Raw genomic sequence first — 20,462 nt, forward strand, 5'->3', positions numbered from 1 at the left:
CTGTGCTCCCAGAAAGGGGTCCAATAATAGCACCCAACACGCTAACGGCTAGCGATGTCTCCCGAATGCCGTTAGCGTCATGCAACCCCCAGAACGACCCGTCAGCCAGACGCTGTGTGCAACTGAAACAAACGTCATTGGGCAGCTTTCCAAAAGAGAGAGATGTTCCAGGTTGCACCCTCTCACCGATTAATCGTCTACCCCCTTTGAGCCTGACTTTCTCGCAACTTTTTACATTTTTCCTAAAAAAACGACCGGGTGCTTCAAGTAGACCTGCACGACAAATTACACGCGGCCAAGGTCGTGATAATATCCAATCTCCACATCTAAACGGCATACTCACCTCCGAGCATCCCGGAATAATACAAACAGCTTCCATCAAAGAACAAGGCAGCAACTTCTACAGTACATAGGGATACTTCTGAGCACAACACTATTCAGAAGCTCCCTCGGAGAGGGCAGAGGTTTGGCTCAAGATGAACGAACCAACGATACCGCCCCAGGCAGCGTTCAGCTACAAGCACGCCTCAGCACCACCGCCAGTCACCGTGACAGCTCCCTCCACGACAACAGGAGGGTCCTCCTCCTCCCAAGCACCACCGTCAGAAAAGCAGCAACAGCCCAAGCCAACGACGACATCTGTCCCCCGAGCCTCAGGCCCAGCCATCCCCGTGATCCTCAACGAAGCCGCCCTCGACTCTCCCACCTTCCGCTCGACAGCCATCCACTTTGGCGACCAGCTCGACGGCATCGAACGCTGGCTCGACAGCTACACCCGCAGCACGACCAAAGTCGTCCACGACTTTTTGGCTCTCGAGGACACGATCAACGTCTACCTCTCCAAAATGACACCCCCCACCATGGCGACGGGGCCTGACTCCCCCGTCCTCGACGCGGATTACACACTCCCCGCCCTGCGGAGGGCGGGCGACGGGGCGAGGGAGTGGTGGGGCGGGATACTCTCCGCGGTGAGAAGGCTCGAGCCGGCGAGCGTGGACCCGATCAGGAACTTTATCAACAATGACATGAGGGTGCTGCGGGAGCAGAGGAGGAACCTGGAGGCGGCGCAAAAGGTGTTTGACACGACGCTGGCGAGGTATGTGGGGCAGAGCAAGACGAAGGAGCCGAGCGCGCTGAGGGAGGACGCGTTTGCTGTCTTTGAGACGAGGAAGGGGTATCTGAAGGCGAGCATGGACTTTTGCCAGATGGCGCCGCAGGTGAGGGCGGGGTTGGACAAGCTGCTTGTGAGGGTTTGTGCGGATTTGTGGAGGGAGATGAGGAAGGGGAATAACGGTTCTGCTTCTGCGCTTCAGGCTGGGTGGGGGGAGGAGCTGGAGCGGATCAGGGGGTGGGCGAGGGAGATGGAGGCGAGCGAGGGGGTTTTTAAACGGGAGTTGGGGATGGCGAGGAGGGATGTTGGGGAGAGCACGTTGGCGATGGCGAAGCCGAGTAGGGAGTTGGAGGATTATAGTGTTAGTACGGTGCCGTATTTGGGGAGCAAGGGGCCGTTGAGCATTCAGAGGAAGGATCAGGTGGCAGTTGTTTCGGAGAAGCAGGGGTGGTTGTTTTTGAGGACATTGACGGGGAAGCCGGTGAGGCCGAATTGGATACGGAGGTGGTATTATTGTCGGGATGGGATCTTTGGGTGGTTGATCCAGGCACCTCAGGGGGTGCTGCAGGGTGATGAGATTGGCGTGTTGCTTTGCAGTGCGAGACCCGCTGTCCAGGAGGAGCGGAGGTTTTGCTTTGAGATCAAGACCAAAACGCAGACCATTCTGCTGCAGGCGGAGACGCAGACGCAGCTGGTGGAGTGGCTTGAGGTGTTTGAGGTGGCCAAGAAGAAGGCGATCGAGGCCAGCATGGGACGGGATCCTAATACGCTTGTTGGGGGCATCGATCCTGCTTTCGTCATCACGCCGCCCTCGATTCCAGAGTTCTCTGCCCGAGCGGTTGAGAATCTTGACGAGACTGACAGCTCTGAGAAGCAACGCAACCTGCCTGTGCCTGGTCCTGATCCGAATACCGCGGCACGTTCCAGCTTCGACGTGGCGATCGCTCCGCCGCGCCGGTCCATCACGACTCACCTTGGAAGGGAGGAGGGAGAGACTGGAAGGGAGCATGCGGCGCGTATCATGCAGAAGCTTGATCTTCACCGCAAGGCAACATTTGCTAGCTCGATGGATACAATGTCTGCTTCTGGGACCACCGGCGCGAGCTTGATGACCAGCACGGCTTCTACACCTCAGGGAGGGCAGACACCGACTCTTCGTCTGCCAACTCTGTTGCTCGATCACCAGCCAGGCAGCTTGGCACCCGCGACTCTGGCCAAGCCTCCTATATCGACGAGCCTAAGCAAGTCAGCCATTCTGGCAAGCGCCAACAATGCAGCTATCCGGCCCATGTCGAGCGGCGTTTTGGCCAACTACTGGGGAAGCAGTCCTTACACAGCCATCTACTGCCCTGCCGTTGGGGCACCCCCTACTCCTAAGCCCTACGCTAACGACCCCTTTGTTGCGTCCATGGTGCCGCGAACACCCACCTTTGAGAAACCTCAGCCTCCTCCTGGTGGACATAGGAAAACACAGAGCGTGGGCACGACCCTCACGGAGCCCAAGGTGACCGAAAAGGCACGGAGCGATGCCCTTCCTGCCAACTACCCGCCCGAACTTAGAGCGCAATATGCGCAGTTCCGCCTTGTCTTTCCCACAGCGCCGCCTGAGGAGAAACCGGTGCTCGTCTTCAATGCTGCGTGGTCGAGCTCGCCGGTCGAAGGAAAAGAGGATCAAGGGCTGGCTGGCAATGGCCGTATTTTTGTTACATCTGACAGGATGTACTTTTATGGTCACCAGCTGGGCTTGGTGGTGGCTTACACCATCAGCCTGGATAGCATCACCGAGGTCACCTCGGCTCCGGGAAGGGACTGCGACTTTATCTTTTTGCATCTGAACCAGGACATGCAGGACACGACGTACGCTCGAATCGCGATCAAGGTGTTCCTTGAGGACTTTTTGCTGCTGCAGTCTAGGCTTAACCTCTTGATTGATGATTTGCAGGCGGCGGAACCGATGGATTTGAGTGAGATTATTACCACGCTGCTCAACATGGAGAGGAACCAGGACGATAATGTCCGGAGTCCGAGCGTGGAGAGCTGGGAGGAGATTAGTTCTAATACTCCGGTTGACGACGGGACGCCGTTTGGGAGGCCGGTGTCGAGACGGGTAGGGGATCTGAGCGGGAGGTTCATTCGGTATTCGCGCCAGGGGGCGTCGAAGAAGCAGGTGCAGAAGTTTCAGCTGCCGGCTCACGCGGTGATGTACGAGCCGGAGGACATGGGGGCCGCGGTGGCGGAGAGGCACTTTGAGATGAGCGCCAAGGCGTGCTTCCATGTGCTCTTTGGGGACAAGTCGTTTATCTTTCCGAAGCTGTATTTTGAGCGGAGGGCAAAGGAGATTGCGCAGGGGCCGTGGGAGCTGAGCGATCACGGGGGCAAGATGAAGAGGGTGTTTAGGTTCAAGGTTGACTATGTGGACATGCTGGGGAGGAGGAAGCCGGGGGAGGTGACGGACGTGCAGACGATTGACATATTCAACGATCACATCACGTATGTGGTGTCGCATGTGAGGACGCCGTGGCACTTGCCGCACTCGGGGGCTTTCAGGCTTGTGACGAAGGTGGTGATTACGCATGTGGCCAAGAGCAAGTGTAAGCTGGCGGTTTATACACGGACGAGCTGGGAGAAGGGGCAGCAGGCGTTTGCGAGGAGTATGGTGGAACGGCAGGCGCTGGATGATGCAAGGAGGGATGGGGAGGAGTTGGCCGAGGTGGCGACGGATCAGGTTAGGAAGTTGGGGATTCACAGCAGGACGAAGAGGGCGATTCAGGTGTATGGGGATGTGGGGAGGAGGGGGGACGTGGTTGTTTTCAGTCCGGATGAGGACCTGAAGGGGGATGGGGTGGGGGTGAGGCCGAGGACGTTGGGGGCCATGATGTGGGAGACGGGGAGGAGTTTCATGGAGAGCGCAATTACCAGTGTGATGATGTGGGCTTTTGCGGCGGTGAAGAAGGTGTTTGGGGTTCTGAAGGCGAACCGGGTGATATTGGTGATGTTGGTGGTTAGCTTGGGGTATAACTTGGTTAGCTGGGGGCAGGGGACGAGCCGGTGGTGGACCGAGAGGAGGTCGGAGAGGTTTATGCAAAGGTTGGGGGTGGGACCGAATTTGGTGATGGGGAAGGCGATTTATTTGGCGGATTTGGAGGAGGCGAGTAGAGGGTCGGCGGTGGGGATGGAGTTAGGAAGGCCGGTGGGGAGCCAGTGGTATGCTTCGCTTCTTTTCTCTGGCGGTTGGGTAGAGGATGCTAATTTGAGTGCAACAGTTACGACACCTTCCAGGCCATCGTCAACTCGACCAACCTCGACGCTCCTTACCAAGACGCCGGGGCAGGCTTCACCTCAGCCACCACCCGAGCAGCGGCCCGTCGTCTCCGTCGCACTCGCCAGCGTTTGGCCGGGTACAGACACGATCTCCTGGTGGCCATGCGTGTGGTCAACGGCATCGAGCTGGAGATGGTGCAGTCGGAGTGGGAGAACTGGCTCGAAGACGAGAACCAACGCTGTGAGCGGGTCGCGAAGCTCTTGACGCACAATGCTCCCAAGCAACTCTCTCAGGAAGAAAAGGAGGAGGCTCAAAAGGTGCTTGGAGGCGGCGATGCCAGGAGGAAGGAGGCCCTCGCAAAGTGGCATGCTGAGTACTGCGGGAGCTGTGAGGCTGATCACAGGGCTCTGATGGCGAGTAGTCAGAGGGCTTCGTTGGTCAGGTGAGGGGGTGGGATATATACATATTGATGGCAGCTAGTCTGTGATGCAAATAGGGGCTTTTTTCATTGGGGGAGCAAAGGCTGGGACGGTTCATTCATTCATTCTGGGGGCCGCATTACGGGGGTTAGCAAGCATTGCTCTGGGGAAGGCACAGTAGCAGGTAGCATATTTAGTAGAGCATTTATCTTGTTTAATGACAGAAATTCCATCTACAGCTGGTTTCAGTTCTTTGCACGAGGCAAATGGGCAGACATGTCTGCGTACTTCAGGTTTGGTATAGGTAGGTGTCGCCCCCTGAGGATCGCCCGGCAGTGCTTACGGGTTGTGTGGAGAACAAGAGGCAACGCCATCGCCAAGATGCATGAAGTTCTGGAGTTTGACGGTCAAGGGACGCGTAAGAGAGTGACTCGGTGGTTGAAGTGCTATTTTGGGCGTTGGCTTAGGCACCTAGGTATTGAATGCATTCGGTTCTTCAGCATCTTGGAGAAATAACTAGACAGCAGAGTGAAGAATGCCTGTGTCAAGCGATTCTCCGGCCCGCTGCTGGTCAGCCTGCTGGCCTGGGCCGGCTCAACCCGCAGAATCAGGAGGGCAGGTTAGATGGCCTACTGCAGCAACGGCTCCTTTGAACAAGAAAGTTTGAGCTGGTTGATTGACGCAGTGAATTGTCTCCTTCCTAAAAATACAGGCTGCCATCAACTACCAAAAACAAGCCAGTGGCTGTGTGGGAAAATAAGTGTGGGTTTTTGTCTAGTTCAATAATGCCGAGGATGATAAGTGGTGGTTTGTTTGAGTCTCGCAATTGATCTCACCCCAAGAAGTTGATCATTTGTTGCCGAGCAGAGGCGAACGTGGGAAGAAGGGGACTGGAATTTATGACGTTCTTCATCCCTTCTTTTTCATCTTCTTAAGCCGATGTCTTCTTTTTACCCTTTTATTTTGACACTTTCTCTCAAACCAAGAAGTAAAAAATCATGGTCCGATTATCACCACTACCTCTCGCAGCCCTCCTGCTGCCATCCCTCATCGCCGCCCAATCAACCATCCTCTCCTCACCACCACCACCACCACCTTCAGAAACAGCCTGCAACAACTCCCCCGACCTCTGCTCCCGCTCCTACTCCAACATAACTCACATCGGCGCCCACAACTCGGCCTTCCTCCGCGACGCCTCCACCGGCAACTCCATCGCCGGCAACCAATACTACAACGCCACCCTCGCCCTCTCCTCCGGCCTCCGCCTCGTACAGGCTCAAGTCCACCTCCACGACAACACCCTCAAGCTCTGCCACACCCTCTGCGACCTCCTCGACGCCGGCCCCCTCGAGACCTTCCTCTCCTCCATGGCCAGCTGGCTCTCCCTCAACCCAAACGAAGTCGTCACCCTCCTCCTCGTAAACTCCGACTCCCAACCCATCACCTCCTTCGCCTCCCTCTTCGAATCCTCCTCCCTCTCCCGATACGGCTTCATCCCCACCAACACCACCACCATTTGGCCCACCCTATCAGAAATGATATCCCTCAATCACCGCCTAGTAACCTTCATAACCAACATCACCCCCTCCCCTTCGTCTCTTTACCTCCTCCCCGAATTCTCATACATCTTCGAAACCCCCTTCAACAACACCTCCCCCTCCTCCTTCACTTGCACCCTCGACCGCCCCCTTTCCGCCGGCGCCGCCTCCGCCGCTCTATCCTCCGGCCTGCTACCCCTGCTGAACCACTTCCTCTACATCGACCTCTCCTCCGGGATCCAGATCCCAAACGTCGACTCCATCGACTCGACCAACTCCCCTGATCTTGTCACCACCGGTTCCTTAGGCAGACACGCAGAGCTTTGCTCCGGACAGGACCAGTGGGGCACAAAACCGGTATTTGTCCTTGTAGACTTTTTCAACCGTGGGCCCGCGATAGAGACGGGCGACAGGCTCAACGGGATACAAGGGAAGACAGTTGGGAGGACAACCTTGCCCGTGGAGGGGAGCGGTGGTGCAGCTGCTGGTGCTGCGACGGGGGATGCAGCCGGGGCGAGGGGGAATCTCAAGGCTTTTGGGGCGCTGGTGGGGTTTTTGGGGGTGGCCTTGGTTGTTCTCTGATCCGGTGTGGTTTTTTTTTGGGTCAAATGATTGGAAACGAACACAGCATAACATAGCATAGCGAGGGCGTTTGGTTCAAACTCTGAACTTGATATTGGATATTGGATACCTAGTAAAGATAAGACAAGAAAAAAAGAATGTTGCAACAGATAAATTGCGAAAGTCCCCCATGGTAAATAATAACAAGGTTCCGCACTCAAAAAACATTGCATGAGATTCAGTCTAGTCTAATACGCTCTGGGAGAACCAGGCGCATCCTGTGACTCAAGGACAGCAAAGGGGGAGGTTGAGCTGAACGAATCAGGAAGAAGACAACTGTGTTTGTGATTATGGGACGAATCGGGGAAAGGAAAAGGGAGCAAAAAAGGAGGAAAAGGAGGTAGGAGAGAAGTTGAGGGCAGCAACACTGGCCCGGGAAGGGCGAGGGCGACGACGACGACGACGACAACACCCCCCTCAACTGAATACAAACTCCGGACAACGCTACTCCGTAACAAGGAGAATGCTGCCGTCATATCTGTCGTCGTCGGCGTTGCCGTGGGGAAGTTTGCTCGTGATGGAATGGTCCAAAGGGATGATGTTCAAAGTGGAAACGGGAAAAAATTGACCAGGCAGAGGTTGAGAAAACTTTCTGTACTGTGGAGTCGCATGCACAGACCATACCATAGCTTGGTAGTGGGGCACCAATCTCTACAACGGATTGCCCTGCTGGAAGCTCACTGTAGCTTAGCTGTAGCTTCGCTGCAAGTGTGAAGCTGCTTGTACTTGCTGATAGTCCAAGCTGTTGTGTTGTGGGGAAGTGAGGGTTGGGGTCATACCCTCCTCCTTATGATGAGGTGCTGCTTGTCAAGAGGTTTGGATTTCCTGGGTTATTTAAAAAAGGGGTGTTATAACCTCTGGTGTGTCTCATGGGTGTGCAGTTGTTGCAAGCTGACCACAAAACTGTTGAGAAAGTGATGGCACGAAAGGACTCTCGGACCAACGAGTCAATGTTCCTTCCTCTTTTGTTGAGAAACAGTTGACGCATACACTCATGGTGTTGTGAGCATTGTGAGGTGGAAAGAGCATACGTACCTAGGCATTATCGTACTTTCCAACTGTGGGGTGCCAGGAAGGAGCTGTCTCTGGGTATGAACCTTCTTTTGCTGGGAAGGGGAGCTTCTATTTAGAAAGGGCATCCAGGGAGGGAGCTCATCCGTCAATGGTCCACGTTTTGGCAAGGAGCTCTTCCTCTGAGGAGCTCCCGTCGGTTGCACCTACCTACTTCGGGAATATTCTACAGGAAAGCAACCATCTTTGGAAGCGCCTTTTGGAAGCCGCAAAGTGAGAAAGCTGCTGTTGATGTGGCCGTGTTCTTTTGGGAGAAACCTCTCGTATGTGATTGCTACGGTGGAAGCCCAACTTCTGGAAGCTGAGAGCACGAGGTCCAATTACGTAGCTCCAGGGTAAATTCTATGACGGTGGTTGGAGGAGTACTGCGATTGCTGGGTGTGGACGGCATGAAGATGGTGAAATTGGGTGATCCGGGGAAGGGTCCTGTGAGACCGTAGTGTTGCCCGTTCTTCACCTTGGTGTCGACGAGAGACTGACAAGAGCGGTGCTGATTCACGGAGAGAGCTCCGGGGTGGCCTGCTCGCTCATGTTGCCACACCTGGCGTTTCAGAAGCCACATGATGGCGGTGTCGAAATCATACTCAAGCACAACGGCACTCCCGCAAAGTTCGGAACCACGTGGGAACCTAAGAGTTGAACTGTCATGTAGTCTGTCAATACCTGGTCATAACCAAATACGAGTCAGCGCGACAGAAGCTTGGTTTGGTAGGCGTCCACCGGTCGGTTGACACAATGGATCATGGGGCTTTTCATCGAGATCTGAGTGTGGAGTGGTGACCACCGGAAAATCGGCCATCGATAATGTCTGGGGAAGGGAAGCCGTTGGCAGATACATTCTTCATTTTAATTATGCTTAACTCACAGCTTTGTGGAGCAGTATCGTGACGTGTTTGGGATTCTTTAGCTTGCGAAATCGGTGATACCTGAGCTTTGCGGGGACCTTTCGAAAGATCTCCTTTCTAAAGCTGAGTTTGATGTTCGAATAGGATGTCGTCCCCTTGGTTTGGGTTGATGGTTTTCAAATTGATAACTACAAGAAAAGTTCTCAGTTGCTATTAGACACAAGGGCCTTGTTCTACCCTTTTCTTTGTAGACAACCTCGTGTAGTTGGATGTTTACTTACAGCTCTAGCGATATGCACCGATGCTTCTTAAGAACGTCCTTGCTCAGCTAGAGGTTCAACATCATCAATCTATGCTTCAACCGCTCAGGTTGTACAAAAATACCCTGACATGCCCCGGTGTCACACTCGCAACCAATGGCAAGCACCGCCCGCTGAACTGCGTTGGTGCATGTATTGTTGCTGAGCCGCAAGATTACTTTGGAAGCGAAAGCGAATGGAGCATGACGGCAGCTCAGGATGAGGGGGGCCGATTGAAGTTCTGGCAATAGCAGAGGGTTCTATAAACTCTTTCCCAGCCACCGGCATCTGGCCGACTCAGAAGCAAACCCGAGAGCTTGGATCTGGGTGCACACGGCATGCGAGGAAGGCCTGTTGCCTTTTCCTAGATCTCCGGTGTGCCATGTCAGTCAGCACATATGGCAGACAGGGACGTGGATTCGATCGATCGGCAGGGCTGAAACCGTCTGGCAGTTACTCGTACAGAAACCGGGGGGGGCTCTGGGGATGATTTCTTCCATGTGTTCTCTGTCGACCGAAAATGTCATGCTGGTTTGCTGTGTTGGTCAGGTATTTGTGTCGTTGACTCGGGCACCCTCTCGAAACGGCAATGCATTGCGATGGATGGGATACGCTTTCGAAGGTCGTCGGCGTGGCCGTGAATCAAGGTTTGTATGCTGGACGCTAGCCTCGCATCCGGACTCGGTGACGGCGACTCGTAGGTCCCATGCAATGGCTTGGGCTTTAAGCTCTCGGTCCTTCACCGAAAGGTCTGGCGAGTGCATCCGTCGAACTCGAGCCGGTCACGTCAAAGCAGATAGATGGCAGACGGAGTAATACCGACCCCTTCTTACAGAGAGTGGCATCCCACCCTTCTTTGGCGCGGCCCTGTCGAAGCTCAAGTACTGCAGACCCCCTGCATCTCCTGCATGCCGTCCCCTTTGGGCTAGACGTGTGATAGGTCAGAGATAGATTGAGCCCTTTGGGGAGGTGTTGAAGCTGGAGCATGTGTGGTCTTCCAGAACACAGCGGCAGGCAGCATTCATTGGCGAAAGGGCGTGAGGGCTGCGGCGCGGCTAAAAACAAGCAGGATGAACATGATTATGGAGGCACCAAGTATTCCACTCGATATCGCGATGCAGGGGGGTGCTTCAAGTGAGCATTGAAGAAAGAAACAAGTCATCAGGAAGACCTAGAGCAAAGGCTGAGAAGAGAAAATAACCCCCCCAAAAAAAAAAAAAAAAAAAAAAAATTACTCATCAATTCGCGCAAGTATAAAACCAGCCAGGGCATCGAAGGGCTTGGCCTATTCGAGAAGGTAAAGAGGTTAGTGCGCCTCAGACTTGCATTCAAGAACCCACGCTTTGGACACTCCGCGGCTACTCGTCTCAATGCCACCAAGGACAGCCCGTCCCTTTTGGATCGAGACCGACGCCAGGCACGGCTTGTGGTCGAGTTGGGAAGGTAGAGCATTCTGCATTGAAATTGTATCGATATTGAACAATGGGGAGAATGGGCATCAGTTATGATGTACAACCGCTATCATGGCTGTTTGGTGATGCTGACGTGCTCTCTGAGTCCTTCTTCTCCATAATCCGGGGACTATATGATGTGATACCATGACGATCACTCCGTGTTGGTTTGATCGTTCTTGCACCTAGCTTCAAGGCGCGGGGTGGCAGTGGTGCGCATCAGTGGCCCAGAATGCTCATATGACCCAAGAGGACGGGTCTTCCCGAGTAATAATGGGTAGTGATGACGGGATGGATGTCTTTGTTGAGACACAAGAAGCACAAGAAACACGAGAAGACACACCAAAAAGAGACACAAAGACAAAGAAGGGCCCGTGATGATGATTAATACAGTAATGACAGGCTTATCGGCCTTAGCGTGTTCTACAGCCCTTCTCGAAGGCAGCCAGAAGCTTGGATGGTTTGTCGAGAGCCAACCCGCCCCCCGGCTATCCCTGAGATTGCACCTTTCCCGCCTTTGCAGCTGCGCTTCCGTGCGCTTCATCTGGGCGGGCGCTGTGAATGGCTGGACCGGGGTGCCGACCGCGAGGAGGGGGCGCTTCTCCACACCTTCTAGTAACCCTGCTCGAAAAAACCCCCCCTTCCATTTCCAGGTTACTCATTCCACCATCTTTCCTCCACTGCCCGCTAAAACACCTGGTCTCGCGCCAGTTGCCAGACGCCAGACGCCGGCGTTCCCCAACTCAATCAAGTCACCTTCTGGAATAAAACCACGGTCTGTGAAATCCGGTACCTACTGATCGTGGCTCCCATCGTAGTGTCCGGCCCGCCTTCTCCATGGTTCCCTTCTGATCTTGCCCCAGTCGTGGTGCTCCCCGGGGGTGGACGAACGAGAGGGACTGCCATACCTTATCCGTATATTATTTCACGGGCACCTACCCCTGTTCCATTCATCTTTTGTTCCCTCACCTACAGCGTCCCCGAAATCCTTCAGAGACACACACAGCTTGCAATCGCGCCCCATAGGCACCGCGCACCATCTGTGGTTTGTGAACAGGTGCCGTGCGTTGCGTTGCCTCGAGCCGAAAGACTCGAGCCTTCTTTCTTGCTTCGTTTCTGTCTCCCTCTCTTCTCCCGTCTACTACCTACCACCACCCTCGCTCACCACACACACACACACACATACACACGCACGAACCCGCCCAACACAGCACACAGCGCACGCCCATCCCACCCGCAACGGGCGCACACAGTGGACGACAGAGACACACAAGACACCCGTCCAGGTATGACCGAGTATTGTTCGCTCCATCCCTTCCATTGTTTCCTTTGCTCTTCCTGGTCGACTCTTCCCAATCCTGTTGCTTCCCCCCCTCCTGTCCCCACCCGCCTGCTCCTAGCTCGAACCCACACAAGCTCGCACACACACCACACACACACACATCGTCTTGATCCACGCGCGACCCCAGGCCGTTCTCCGGTCCTCAGTCGCTCGCTCGAATTGATGACCCCAACCTGGCAGCTCTTTTCTTCTGTTGGTCCGCGCCCGCAGTCCCTCCACCACCATCCTATCGCACAGCTCTCTGTACCGAGCCTCGTCTTATCTGATTGAACTTGTCGCGCGGCATGTCTAACTTGCAGCAGTCCGTTGAACACCCCCATCACCCTACGGCGGATTCGTTCTGAGCTGGATTGGAAACCGAATTGGATTTCACGACGCCTGTCGACATCGAACCTCCGGTCACTAGAGCCTGGCGATCACCCTCTTGGTAGCAGCAGCATCCAGGACCCGACACTATTCCACGACGTATGCGTGACTGGTCCTCGTCAGTTCTTGGATCGCATCTCTGCGCCCTTTCGCCGTCCTAGTCGCGGCCAGGCCTGGTGAATCCGATCAAGTCTGCGGGTACAGAAATCGTGAACAAGACCTCTGTTTTGTTGTCGCCAACCCAATCTCCCGTGGTGGAAAGGTTCAGCCACGTCTGGCTGGAAAGGGCTTCAAGGGAGCATGGAAAACCCAATGGAGAGTGCGAAATGCAATGTGATATACGTTCACCGCGCTGTTTCTGAGGACCGACATGTCCAGTCAAGTCATGGTTTATCTGGCAGCGGAGTGTCTGGCTCGCTCGAGGACAATGTCCGTCTCATTTCGAGCGCTTTCGAGAGTGGTAGGCAAACAACTCCAATGATCGTGAGCAGCTGTGAGCTTTGCTAATATCGAGCTTAGTTTTTCTGTGTAGCACAGGGGAAGCTTGCCTGGGCCACTTGCGGATGCTTGACTCGGAGCCGTCGACCAAAACCAAACCAACAATCATTTTCCTAGACACCCCCGCTCAGGAGCCAATACCAGGCAATAAGTGGTGGGAATTTCCCACCGAACCGGATCTCTATGGGTTTGACTTGCTGCAATGGATAGATGGAGACTCACGCGCCAAGAGGATGTCTGACCTTGTCACAGTGGTTCCTGTGGTCACTCGGCAAGACAGCTCGCTGGCTATCGATCCCGAAGTTCTCAGGTCGTTGCGAATTCAACTTGTCTCCCGTGGGGCTACCGATGCTGTGTTGAGCCCACTCCGCTCCAGTTGTCTTGACGACATCAGGGTACATGTTGAACGGGTGTGCCGAAATCGAAATGCATTCAGCCCACATGGAAGAAACAACAACAACAACCTAGTCGGCGAGACCATGATATCAACCCTCCTGCCCGACCTCTGTACTTCATTTCAAGGAATCGACGTCCCCCTCAACTGGGAGGAAACTCGCATTGATGCCGAAAAAAAGGCCCTGCTTTCGCACGCTATCGGCCAATTTCAATTTGACGCTCCGCAATTCGAACGCGAAGAACTGAAGGTGGCGGCGTCACTCATATTCGAGCATGCCTTTTCAGCGCCTGAGCTGGCCCCGTGGCGGTTAGAGAGAGGTAGGCACTGCTGCTCGTCGTTGGTCCTTCTGTTTTGTTTATGCTCTGTTATGCTGACCTCTCTTTCGCAGGACAACTGCAAGCCTTTATTGACGCTTGCTGTGCCGCGTATAAGAGCGATGTGGAATATCACAACTTTTGCCACGTGGTCGACGTCTTGCAACACATTTTCCACACTCTTGTTCGCATAGGAGCATTGCCTCCCTATCCACCTACCTCTAACACCACTCCCAGGCCTACCTCAGACTCTGAGTTCGCGCAGTGCATCGAGCCTCACATAGCGCTCACACTCCTCGTCACCGCCATTGGTCATGATGTTGGGCATCCAGGAGTCAACAACGGCTTCCTGGTGAAGACCAACGACCCGCTCGCCCGATTGTACAGTGATCGGTCCGTTTTGGAGTCCTATCATTGTGCCGCCTTCACGGATATCCTCCGCAAGTACTGGCCCAAATTCTACAAATGCGCCACCATGAAGAAGCTTGTGATCGACTCCATCTTGGCCACCGATATGGGTGTGCACGACAACTATATGGTGCAACTGAGGGGTGTTTTGGACAGGATCCGCAAGGCTCGCGAAGGACAAGAGGACGTGGCTCGAAATCACTCGCCTTTCCACATGGATATGGAGCCGAAACAGACGCTGATCTGTGCGCTTTTGATCAAGTGCGCCGACATCAGCAACGTTGTAAGTGGTCGCCACTCATGTGAACAAAAACACTAGTCTTACCAGCTGATATAGGCTCGAGGGTACGACACAGCCGTGACATGGATGCATACCCTGTCCAGGGAAACGGCCCAGCAACGACAAAAAGAGAGAGAGAGAAACGTGCCGACGTCCGTTCACTCGCTGCCTGGCAATGACCAGCTGACTCTTGCTTCGAACCAACTGTTGTTTATGAATAAGTTCGCAGCTCCCCTGTTCGTGGGCGTGGCGGAACTCATTCCGGAGTTGAGTTTCTGCGTCGAGGCAATCAAGGAGAACAAATTGAAGTTCGAGGCCATCTTGAAAGACGGGGATGAGCATGAGAGCTCGCCCTCTCAAACGGATTTCCCCAATGCTCAAAGGCCAAACTCATCACAAAATTCCATGCAGCCCGCAGCCAGCCGGCCAAATCCCCCCGAAATCAACGGCATCAACACAAGCTTTGACGCGGTGGACGACGATTCGCACTCTCACTGTGCCCACAGGCAGCGATGCAGCGAGACGACCGAGCTGAGCTCAGCACCAGACAGTGCCGGTACAGGGAAGATGCCCCTATCACCCAGCACGCAGGGAACGAGCATTGTGAGCATCAATTCGTCGGTTGACCCTCCCGTCAGTTGTGCAGTGACAAGCAGCACTCCGGATTCCTTCAGGAACCAGGGGAAAGGGGCTTTCCAGCACCAAGCCTCGCCAAACAGTGGATACCTGAATGGAAACACTAATCTTGGTGGATCTGACACACAAATGGGCTTGGCTCCGGGCGGACAGTTAAAGAAGAAAACCAGCTTTATCCAGAGGTTCGGGGATATGTGGAAGAGGTCTCCTAAAAGTTCGAGCCCATAGCTCCGCCACGCATTTGGTCGGACGAGTTGAGGAGCAGTCCCCACTGCGACTTCACCTACCCGACAGAACTCGAACCTCCTTCGCACGCAGGCAAGTGCAGGAGCATACATTCGCATACCGCATCACCCATTTCCAATGCTTGCCGAGACCTACTCAGTCTTCGGGTCCGCGGCATTGTGTAGTCGCCCTTTCCATCAGCCGCGCCGACGACGACGACGAAGAAGAAGAAAAAGAATGTGTACGAGTTAGTTAACACTGTAGGGGAGCTCAAGGAGTCTTGTTCTGCATGTTACTTTGGGGAAATGCATTTGTATTGTATAATAAGGGTTCAGGGACAAGGCTCGGGGACGCAAACCTTTCTTCATTCTATTTTAGCTCTTCTTTTTTTCTTTTCTCGATTTGGTCTTTTTTCAACCTTCTTTTTGGGCATGATTGATGGACCCTCCCCTTTTCTTGTCCGGTCATCGGATAAGATACCTTTTTGTTTTCTTTGAAAGATTAGGATGCCGGAAAGGCATCCGGGATTACGGATTCTTGAAGTGGGTGTTTTGATAAAAAGGGGGCGGGTCAGGGAAGGGGGGTTTGTAGATGGATGGGGTAGGTTGGAAGGGCTTAAAGACATGGAAATCCGGGGGGGCTATAAGACATGAATTAATCATTCATAGCACTGATTGGTTGCCACATTCTTGTTGTTGTTTTGCTCTCTTGTTTTCGTGATGGCTTTTTTTGTTGTCTTTACGCGTACGACAGTTTGTGTGTTTTGGTGTCTACTCGTTTGGACTTGACATTGTTTTGCTTCCCCTGTTTTGTTTGTTACATTCGTCCTTATACACACTCCCTAGACCACATGTATTAATGCCGTTCGATATTAGAAGTTATTTTCTTGATATTTTGTTTCCTTGGCTCAATCCCCATTTCGACATACTCATGGTTACAGAGCCGGAGAGTATCAGAGGAGGAAGCAGCACACAGAGAAGACCGTCACGACGACTCGATAGAGAGACGACACACCACGACACACGACGACACACGACGACACACGGTCAATACGACACAGACACACAGACATACACTCACACACTCACAGAAGAAACGCAGCACACGACGATGGTTCCACTCTCAGGGCGAGGACACCACACGATGGCGAGCATACGAAGAGTGATAACCTGACTCACGACTGTCAAGACCACAATATGTGGTCATGACATTCCCACGAGCGAAGAAGGATATAGCCGAAAGGCTGTGCCATGGTCGAGGGAGGATTCCACGAAGACGACCCAGAAAGCAGAAGAGCAACACGACGGATCTCGGCAACACACTTGACCCAAAGGACGCGACCTCGGGACTACAAACTGCAACAACAGCAATTTCGATATCTTACAACCACATTTGAGGGCGACCACCCACCAAGACAACCACACAAACACACCCACACACGACGACAATATAAAACCACACATAACAGCAGAAACCTCGACTATAAAGGGGAGACGGTACCAGCCTCGAAAAAGGTGCCTCCCAAACGGCTTCTTCCTGGCCTCTCTGTTTCATGGCAAGGTTTAACACTGAGCAGTCTACATCTCGGTCAACAGGACCAGGAGTTAACACCAATAACATGGACGAGTTTCGACACCGATATACAAAGGGCTGTGGCGCATTCATCATCATCATCATCATTACATCTCACTTCAAGAGTCCCTTTTTATTTTTTATTTTTATGTGCACTGGAATCACGGTCAACATTGGAGTTGTGCTCTTACATTACTCCCAAGTCTTTCTCTTTTACATGATGCTTCAAGATCTTCCTGTTCGTGTTCTTCATTATGGGATCTCCTTGTTTAATAACACTCATATGTGCTTGAGTGGATTTCTTCATCTTTCAGACATTAGTTATTACCTCCCATCATGGCCGAGGAATCATCAGAGACCCAAAAGAAAACAAGAAAACTGCCGAAAAAGGAAAAAGAAAAGAAGAAAAAAAGGGGGAAAAGAAAGAGAAAGAGAGAAAAAATCGAAAAAAAAAACCCCCCGGAAAACCACACCCGCTGCATTATTCTTTTTCCTACACAGTCATGTTCGGTTCATAGGGATAGAATTCGCGAGTTAATAATAGAACATGTCCACTTCAACCGTCTTCATCCCTCATCGTGATCCTCCATCCCAAACCAAGACATCCTATACTTTCCACCACCCTTCCAAAAAAAAAATCCCAAACGGCCGGAACCGTCAAACCTTCCCCCAAACCCGAGACATGTGGAAATCGCCATGCTCCCATCAAAAATGCCACCAGCGTCACACAGAGTTCTCCAATTGTCTCAGGTACACAAAAACGGCTTTTTCGGGCTGGAAGCGTGTGACAACATCACGGAGCTATCAAAATAGACATAACACCATACGAGGCAATAGAGATTCAGCTGGTAGTCAATGTACGACCTATCATTTATCATTTACTACTATTTCTTGGTCCAAAAGAAACAAGGAAAAGAGAAAAAACAGTGTGTACAACACAAACCCAATGAATTACTCCCTGAAATGCGCCGTGTGTTACTGTCCAAGATAAAAAGCTCGACAAAAAGCTCCTAACCCCCAAACAATCAATCTAGCCTGCTAACAATGCTAGGAATGCGCTGTTGTTTGTGCTGCCTTATGTATGTGTACCTCCCACTTATTTCGCGAACCACTCACCGCCCAACCACCGGTTCAGGAAGTCAAGAGAGTTCTCGGGCTGGTCCATGGGAACCATGTGGCCGGCCTGGTACACCTGCATGAAGGTGAAGTTGCCAGAGGCCTTGACCTTGCCGTACTCCTTCTCGGCGCCAGCAAGCTTCAAGTCCTTGATAGAGGCCTTGTTGAAGTTCTTCTTGCCGGGCCACTCAAGAGCCTCAGTCCAGGCCTGGTTACCGAGCCAGTTGCAGATGTAGTCGGCATCACCGGCATAGATGAGAACGGGGATCTCCTTGAGGATGTTGGGGACGAGGCGATGGAATGGCTGCATCCAGTCGCCTTGGAACAAGAAGTTGCGGTTGATGTCAAAGTTGCAGCTTTCGTAGCCAGAGACTTCAACTCCAAGAGCATCCATGACATCTTGCTGGTTGAGATAGTCGCTAATCCAGCCAAGAGCGCTATAGCAGAGGTTGCTGCTATCCTCACACTTGCCACGGATGTCATAAACGTTCTGGCCGGTCCGCTGGTAGGGGCCAATGAGCGCATTGTTGCAGTAAATAGAAGCAGGAACGCAACTCCAGACACTACCAGAGTCGTAGCAGTTCTGGATGAGGGACTGGCAGCGGGGAAGAGCATTGTCCATGCTGCGGCACTCAGACTCGTCAAGAACGGCGGGGTAACCACCCTTGCCGCAAGCCATAGGGCGGTAGTGCTCGTACTGAGTAAGACCGTCGGTCAAACCATTCCCGATAAGGATCGACTTGAGGTTGATGTTGCGGTTCTTGTGGGACAGGATCTCAGAGGCAAAGACGGGAATGTAGTGACCAGCATAGGACTCGCCAGCAATGTGGAAGTCTTGCTTGGCGTACTCGGGGAACTGGTGAAAGAAGAGGGACAGGAGAGCGTAGACATCCTTGCCAGCAGCAATGGTGTTGCTCACAGAGTTGCCAGAGTACGAGTAACCGACGTTGACGGGCTGGTCAAGAAAGATGACGCTGGCATTGTTGTTCCAGCTGAACTCGTTGTTCACAACCTTGAGCTTCTTGTCGATCGATGAAGGACCGAGCTCGAGGAACAAGCCAGTGAGGGAAGAGCAGCCTGGACCGCCGTTGAGCCAGAGGACCACGGGGTCGTTCTTGGGATCGTTGCGGGACTCGAAGAACCCTAATCATAGACATTAGCTTAATGCGATTAGGCAGAATTAGGGGTGACAGAACATACAGTAAAACAAGTGCTTGTCATTGGCCTCGTCATCCAAGTAACCGCTGTACTGCTTTACCTTGTCGACGCCAAGCTTGGATGGGTCAACAGCCTTGACACGGAGGTTGAAATCGGCAAGCTTGCCATCCACCTGGCGGTGGTCTTCACCGCTCTCGCCCTGAACCCAGAGCTTCTGGACATCGGCGCCCTTGACGACGTGATCCCAGTCGTGACGGCGACGGGCGGGCTTGGGCTTGGTGAACCAGTTGGAGTGGTTGAAGGCACTTTCTGGCACGAGGAGCTTGATCTCGTCCCAGAGGGCCTTGACCTCGGCGGTCATGCCATGGAAGGCCTCCTCAATGTTGGCGATGGGCTTGCCAGCAGCGTCAACGAACTGTTCGGCGAGCGGCTGCATGCCAGCCTGGGCCCGTTCGTAGCCGCTCGAGAGAACATGCTGTGTTTGCTGCTGGAACGAAGCCGCCGAGGCAACTCCGAGGAGCACTGTCGAAGCAGCGACCCTCATTGTAGATATGTATGGTGATGAAGAGTCAATTTAGAGATGGTGATGGATGGAGGAAGGAGGAGAGGAAGAGGAATAAGCTTGGGGGAGGATAGCTAATAACTGAAACAGCAATGAGCTGTTCCCGGAGGTCGGGGAAACAGGCAGATCTGGGTTGCGCCACTGGTACCTTGCAGGTTGGGGTCACGAGAACGTTTGGCGGTCTACAGAAAATGCTGTAAACTATGCCCAAGTGAGCGCGCGAGGCTGCATTTTCTGTGCGAACCCTGCAGACAAGGGCGCAGCTCCAATCAACTTGGCGGTTATCGTCCCTCGAGCCGATAAGCTTCGTCATTGCCAGGAGCCCCATGGCAACCAGTTGCTTTGCCGTACCTCAGCTGGCCACCCAGCCCCGCGAGATTCAGCAGGCGATTTCTGCTGTCAATGAATTGAGCCCATCGAAATGAAATTAAAGCCCCTATCTCAAGTTCATCTCAACTTCCTGTCTATCCCTCCTCACCGTACGAAAGGCGCGACCGATGCTGTAGGGGTCGAGAGTAAGGCAAGTGGGGATGGCATTACGTCGGTCCAAGCCCAGCAAAGCGGTGCCAGCGCGCGCTGCAGTGACCCACCGTCTTGACTCACTATCAGTGATTGTTAGTGCGCAACCCGGTGTGACTATCGCAGTTCCAGCGCATCCCAAGATGCTGGCTTTTGCTGAGCTGTCGTCGGAGCTTGGTATTCGTCGCGAAGAAATTCTCGTTCAGACATTGAGAACCATTCCAGGAAGGGACAGCGCGCCTTCAAGCTTCAAGGGGGATCATCAACGACGTGACCGATCTCATGTGTCGCGCTAGCAATCGACAAGGCCTAGAGTCAGCCAAGAACTTGGCCCACCCAGATCTGCTCCGCCAGTGACCAAGATGGCGGGGTAGGATTTTGATAGAAACCAAATTTGAAGCAAAATCTCCCTGTCCCACCTTGATCGCAACGTTGATGATTATCAAGCAAAC

General features: G+C 53.4%; 5 protein-coding genes across 5 annotated transcripts; 4 read left to right on the forward strand and 1 right to left on the reverse strand.

The window, feature by feature from the left end:
• Positions 1 to 43: 43 nt before the first annotated feature.
• Positions 44 to 5,104, forward strand: SIP3 (SNF1-interacting protein). The gene is made up of 2 exons (XM_062893521.1): positions 44 to 4,315; positions 4,375 to 5,104. Exons 1-2 carry the CDS (start codon positions 477 to 479, stop codon positions 4,817 to 4,819), a joined length of 4,284 nt encoding a protein of 1,427 aa, XP_062739336.1. The 5' UTR covers positions 44 to 476; the 3' UTR covers positions 4,820 to 5,104.
• Positions 5,105 to 5,790: 686 nt separating this feature from the next.
• Positions 5,791 to 6,912, forward strand: QC762_706770 (uncharacterized protein; the record flags this gene model as incomplete). Its single annotated transcript, XM_062893522.1, has 1 exon — positions 5,791 to 6,912. One exon carries the CDS (start codon positions 5,791 to 5,793, stop codon positions 6,910 to 6,912), a length of 1,122 nt encoding a protein of 373 aa, XP_062739337.1.
• Positions 6,913 to 11,012: 4,100 nt separating this feature from the next.
• QC762_0109230 (uncharacterized protein) lies at positions 11,013 to 12,505 on the forward strand (the record flags this gene model as incomplete). Its single annotated transcript, XM_062884297.1, has 2 exons — positions 11,013 to 11,392; positions 12,262 to 12,505. 2 exons carry the CDS (start codon positions 11,013 to 11,015, stop codon positions 12,503 to 12,505), a joined length of 624 nt encoding a protein of 207 aa, XP_062739338.1.
• A 120-nt stretch (positions 12,506 to 12,625) lies between these two features.
• Positions 12,626 to 16,890, forward strand: PDE2 (3',5'-cyclic-nucleotide phosphodiesterase; the record flags this gene model as incomplete). The annotated part of the gene is made up of 5 exons (XM_062893523.1): positions 12,626 to 12,785; positions 12,863 to 13,537; positions 13,609 to 14,225; positions 14,280 to 16,087; positions 16,108 to 16,890. The coding sequence occupies 4 exons, from the start codon at positions 12,626 to 12,628 to the stop codon at positions 15,084 to 15,086; spliced, it is 2,259 nt and encodes a 752-aa protein (XP_062739339.1). The 3' UTR covers positions 15,087 to 16,087; positions 16,108 to 16,890.
• Positions 16,891 to 17,467: 577 nt separating this feature from the next.
• On the reverse strand, positions 17,468 to 20,266 carry QC762_706790 (uncharacterized protein). Its single transcript, XM_062893524.1, has 2 exons — positions 18,972 to 20,266; positions 17,468 to 18,914 (listed from the first exon to the last, which is right to left on the reverse strand). Exons 1-2 carry the CDS (start codon positions 19,471 to 19,473, stop codon positions 17,752 to 17,754), a joined length of 1,665 nt encoding a protein of 554 aa, XP_062739340.1. The 5' UTR covers positions 19,474 to 20,266; the 3' UTR covers positions 17,468 to 17,751.
• Positions 20,267 to 20,462: the final 196 nt, after the last annotated feature.

Source organism: Podospora pseudocomata, chromosome 7 (genome assembly GCF_035222375.1).
Source record: "Podospora pseudocomata strain CBS 415.72m chromosome 7, whole genome shotgun sequence".
In the NCBI taxonomy this organism is placed as follows: domain Eukaryota; kingdom Fungi; phylum Ascomycota; class Sordariomycetes; order Sordariales; family Podosporaceae; genus Podospora; species Podospora pseudocomata.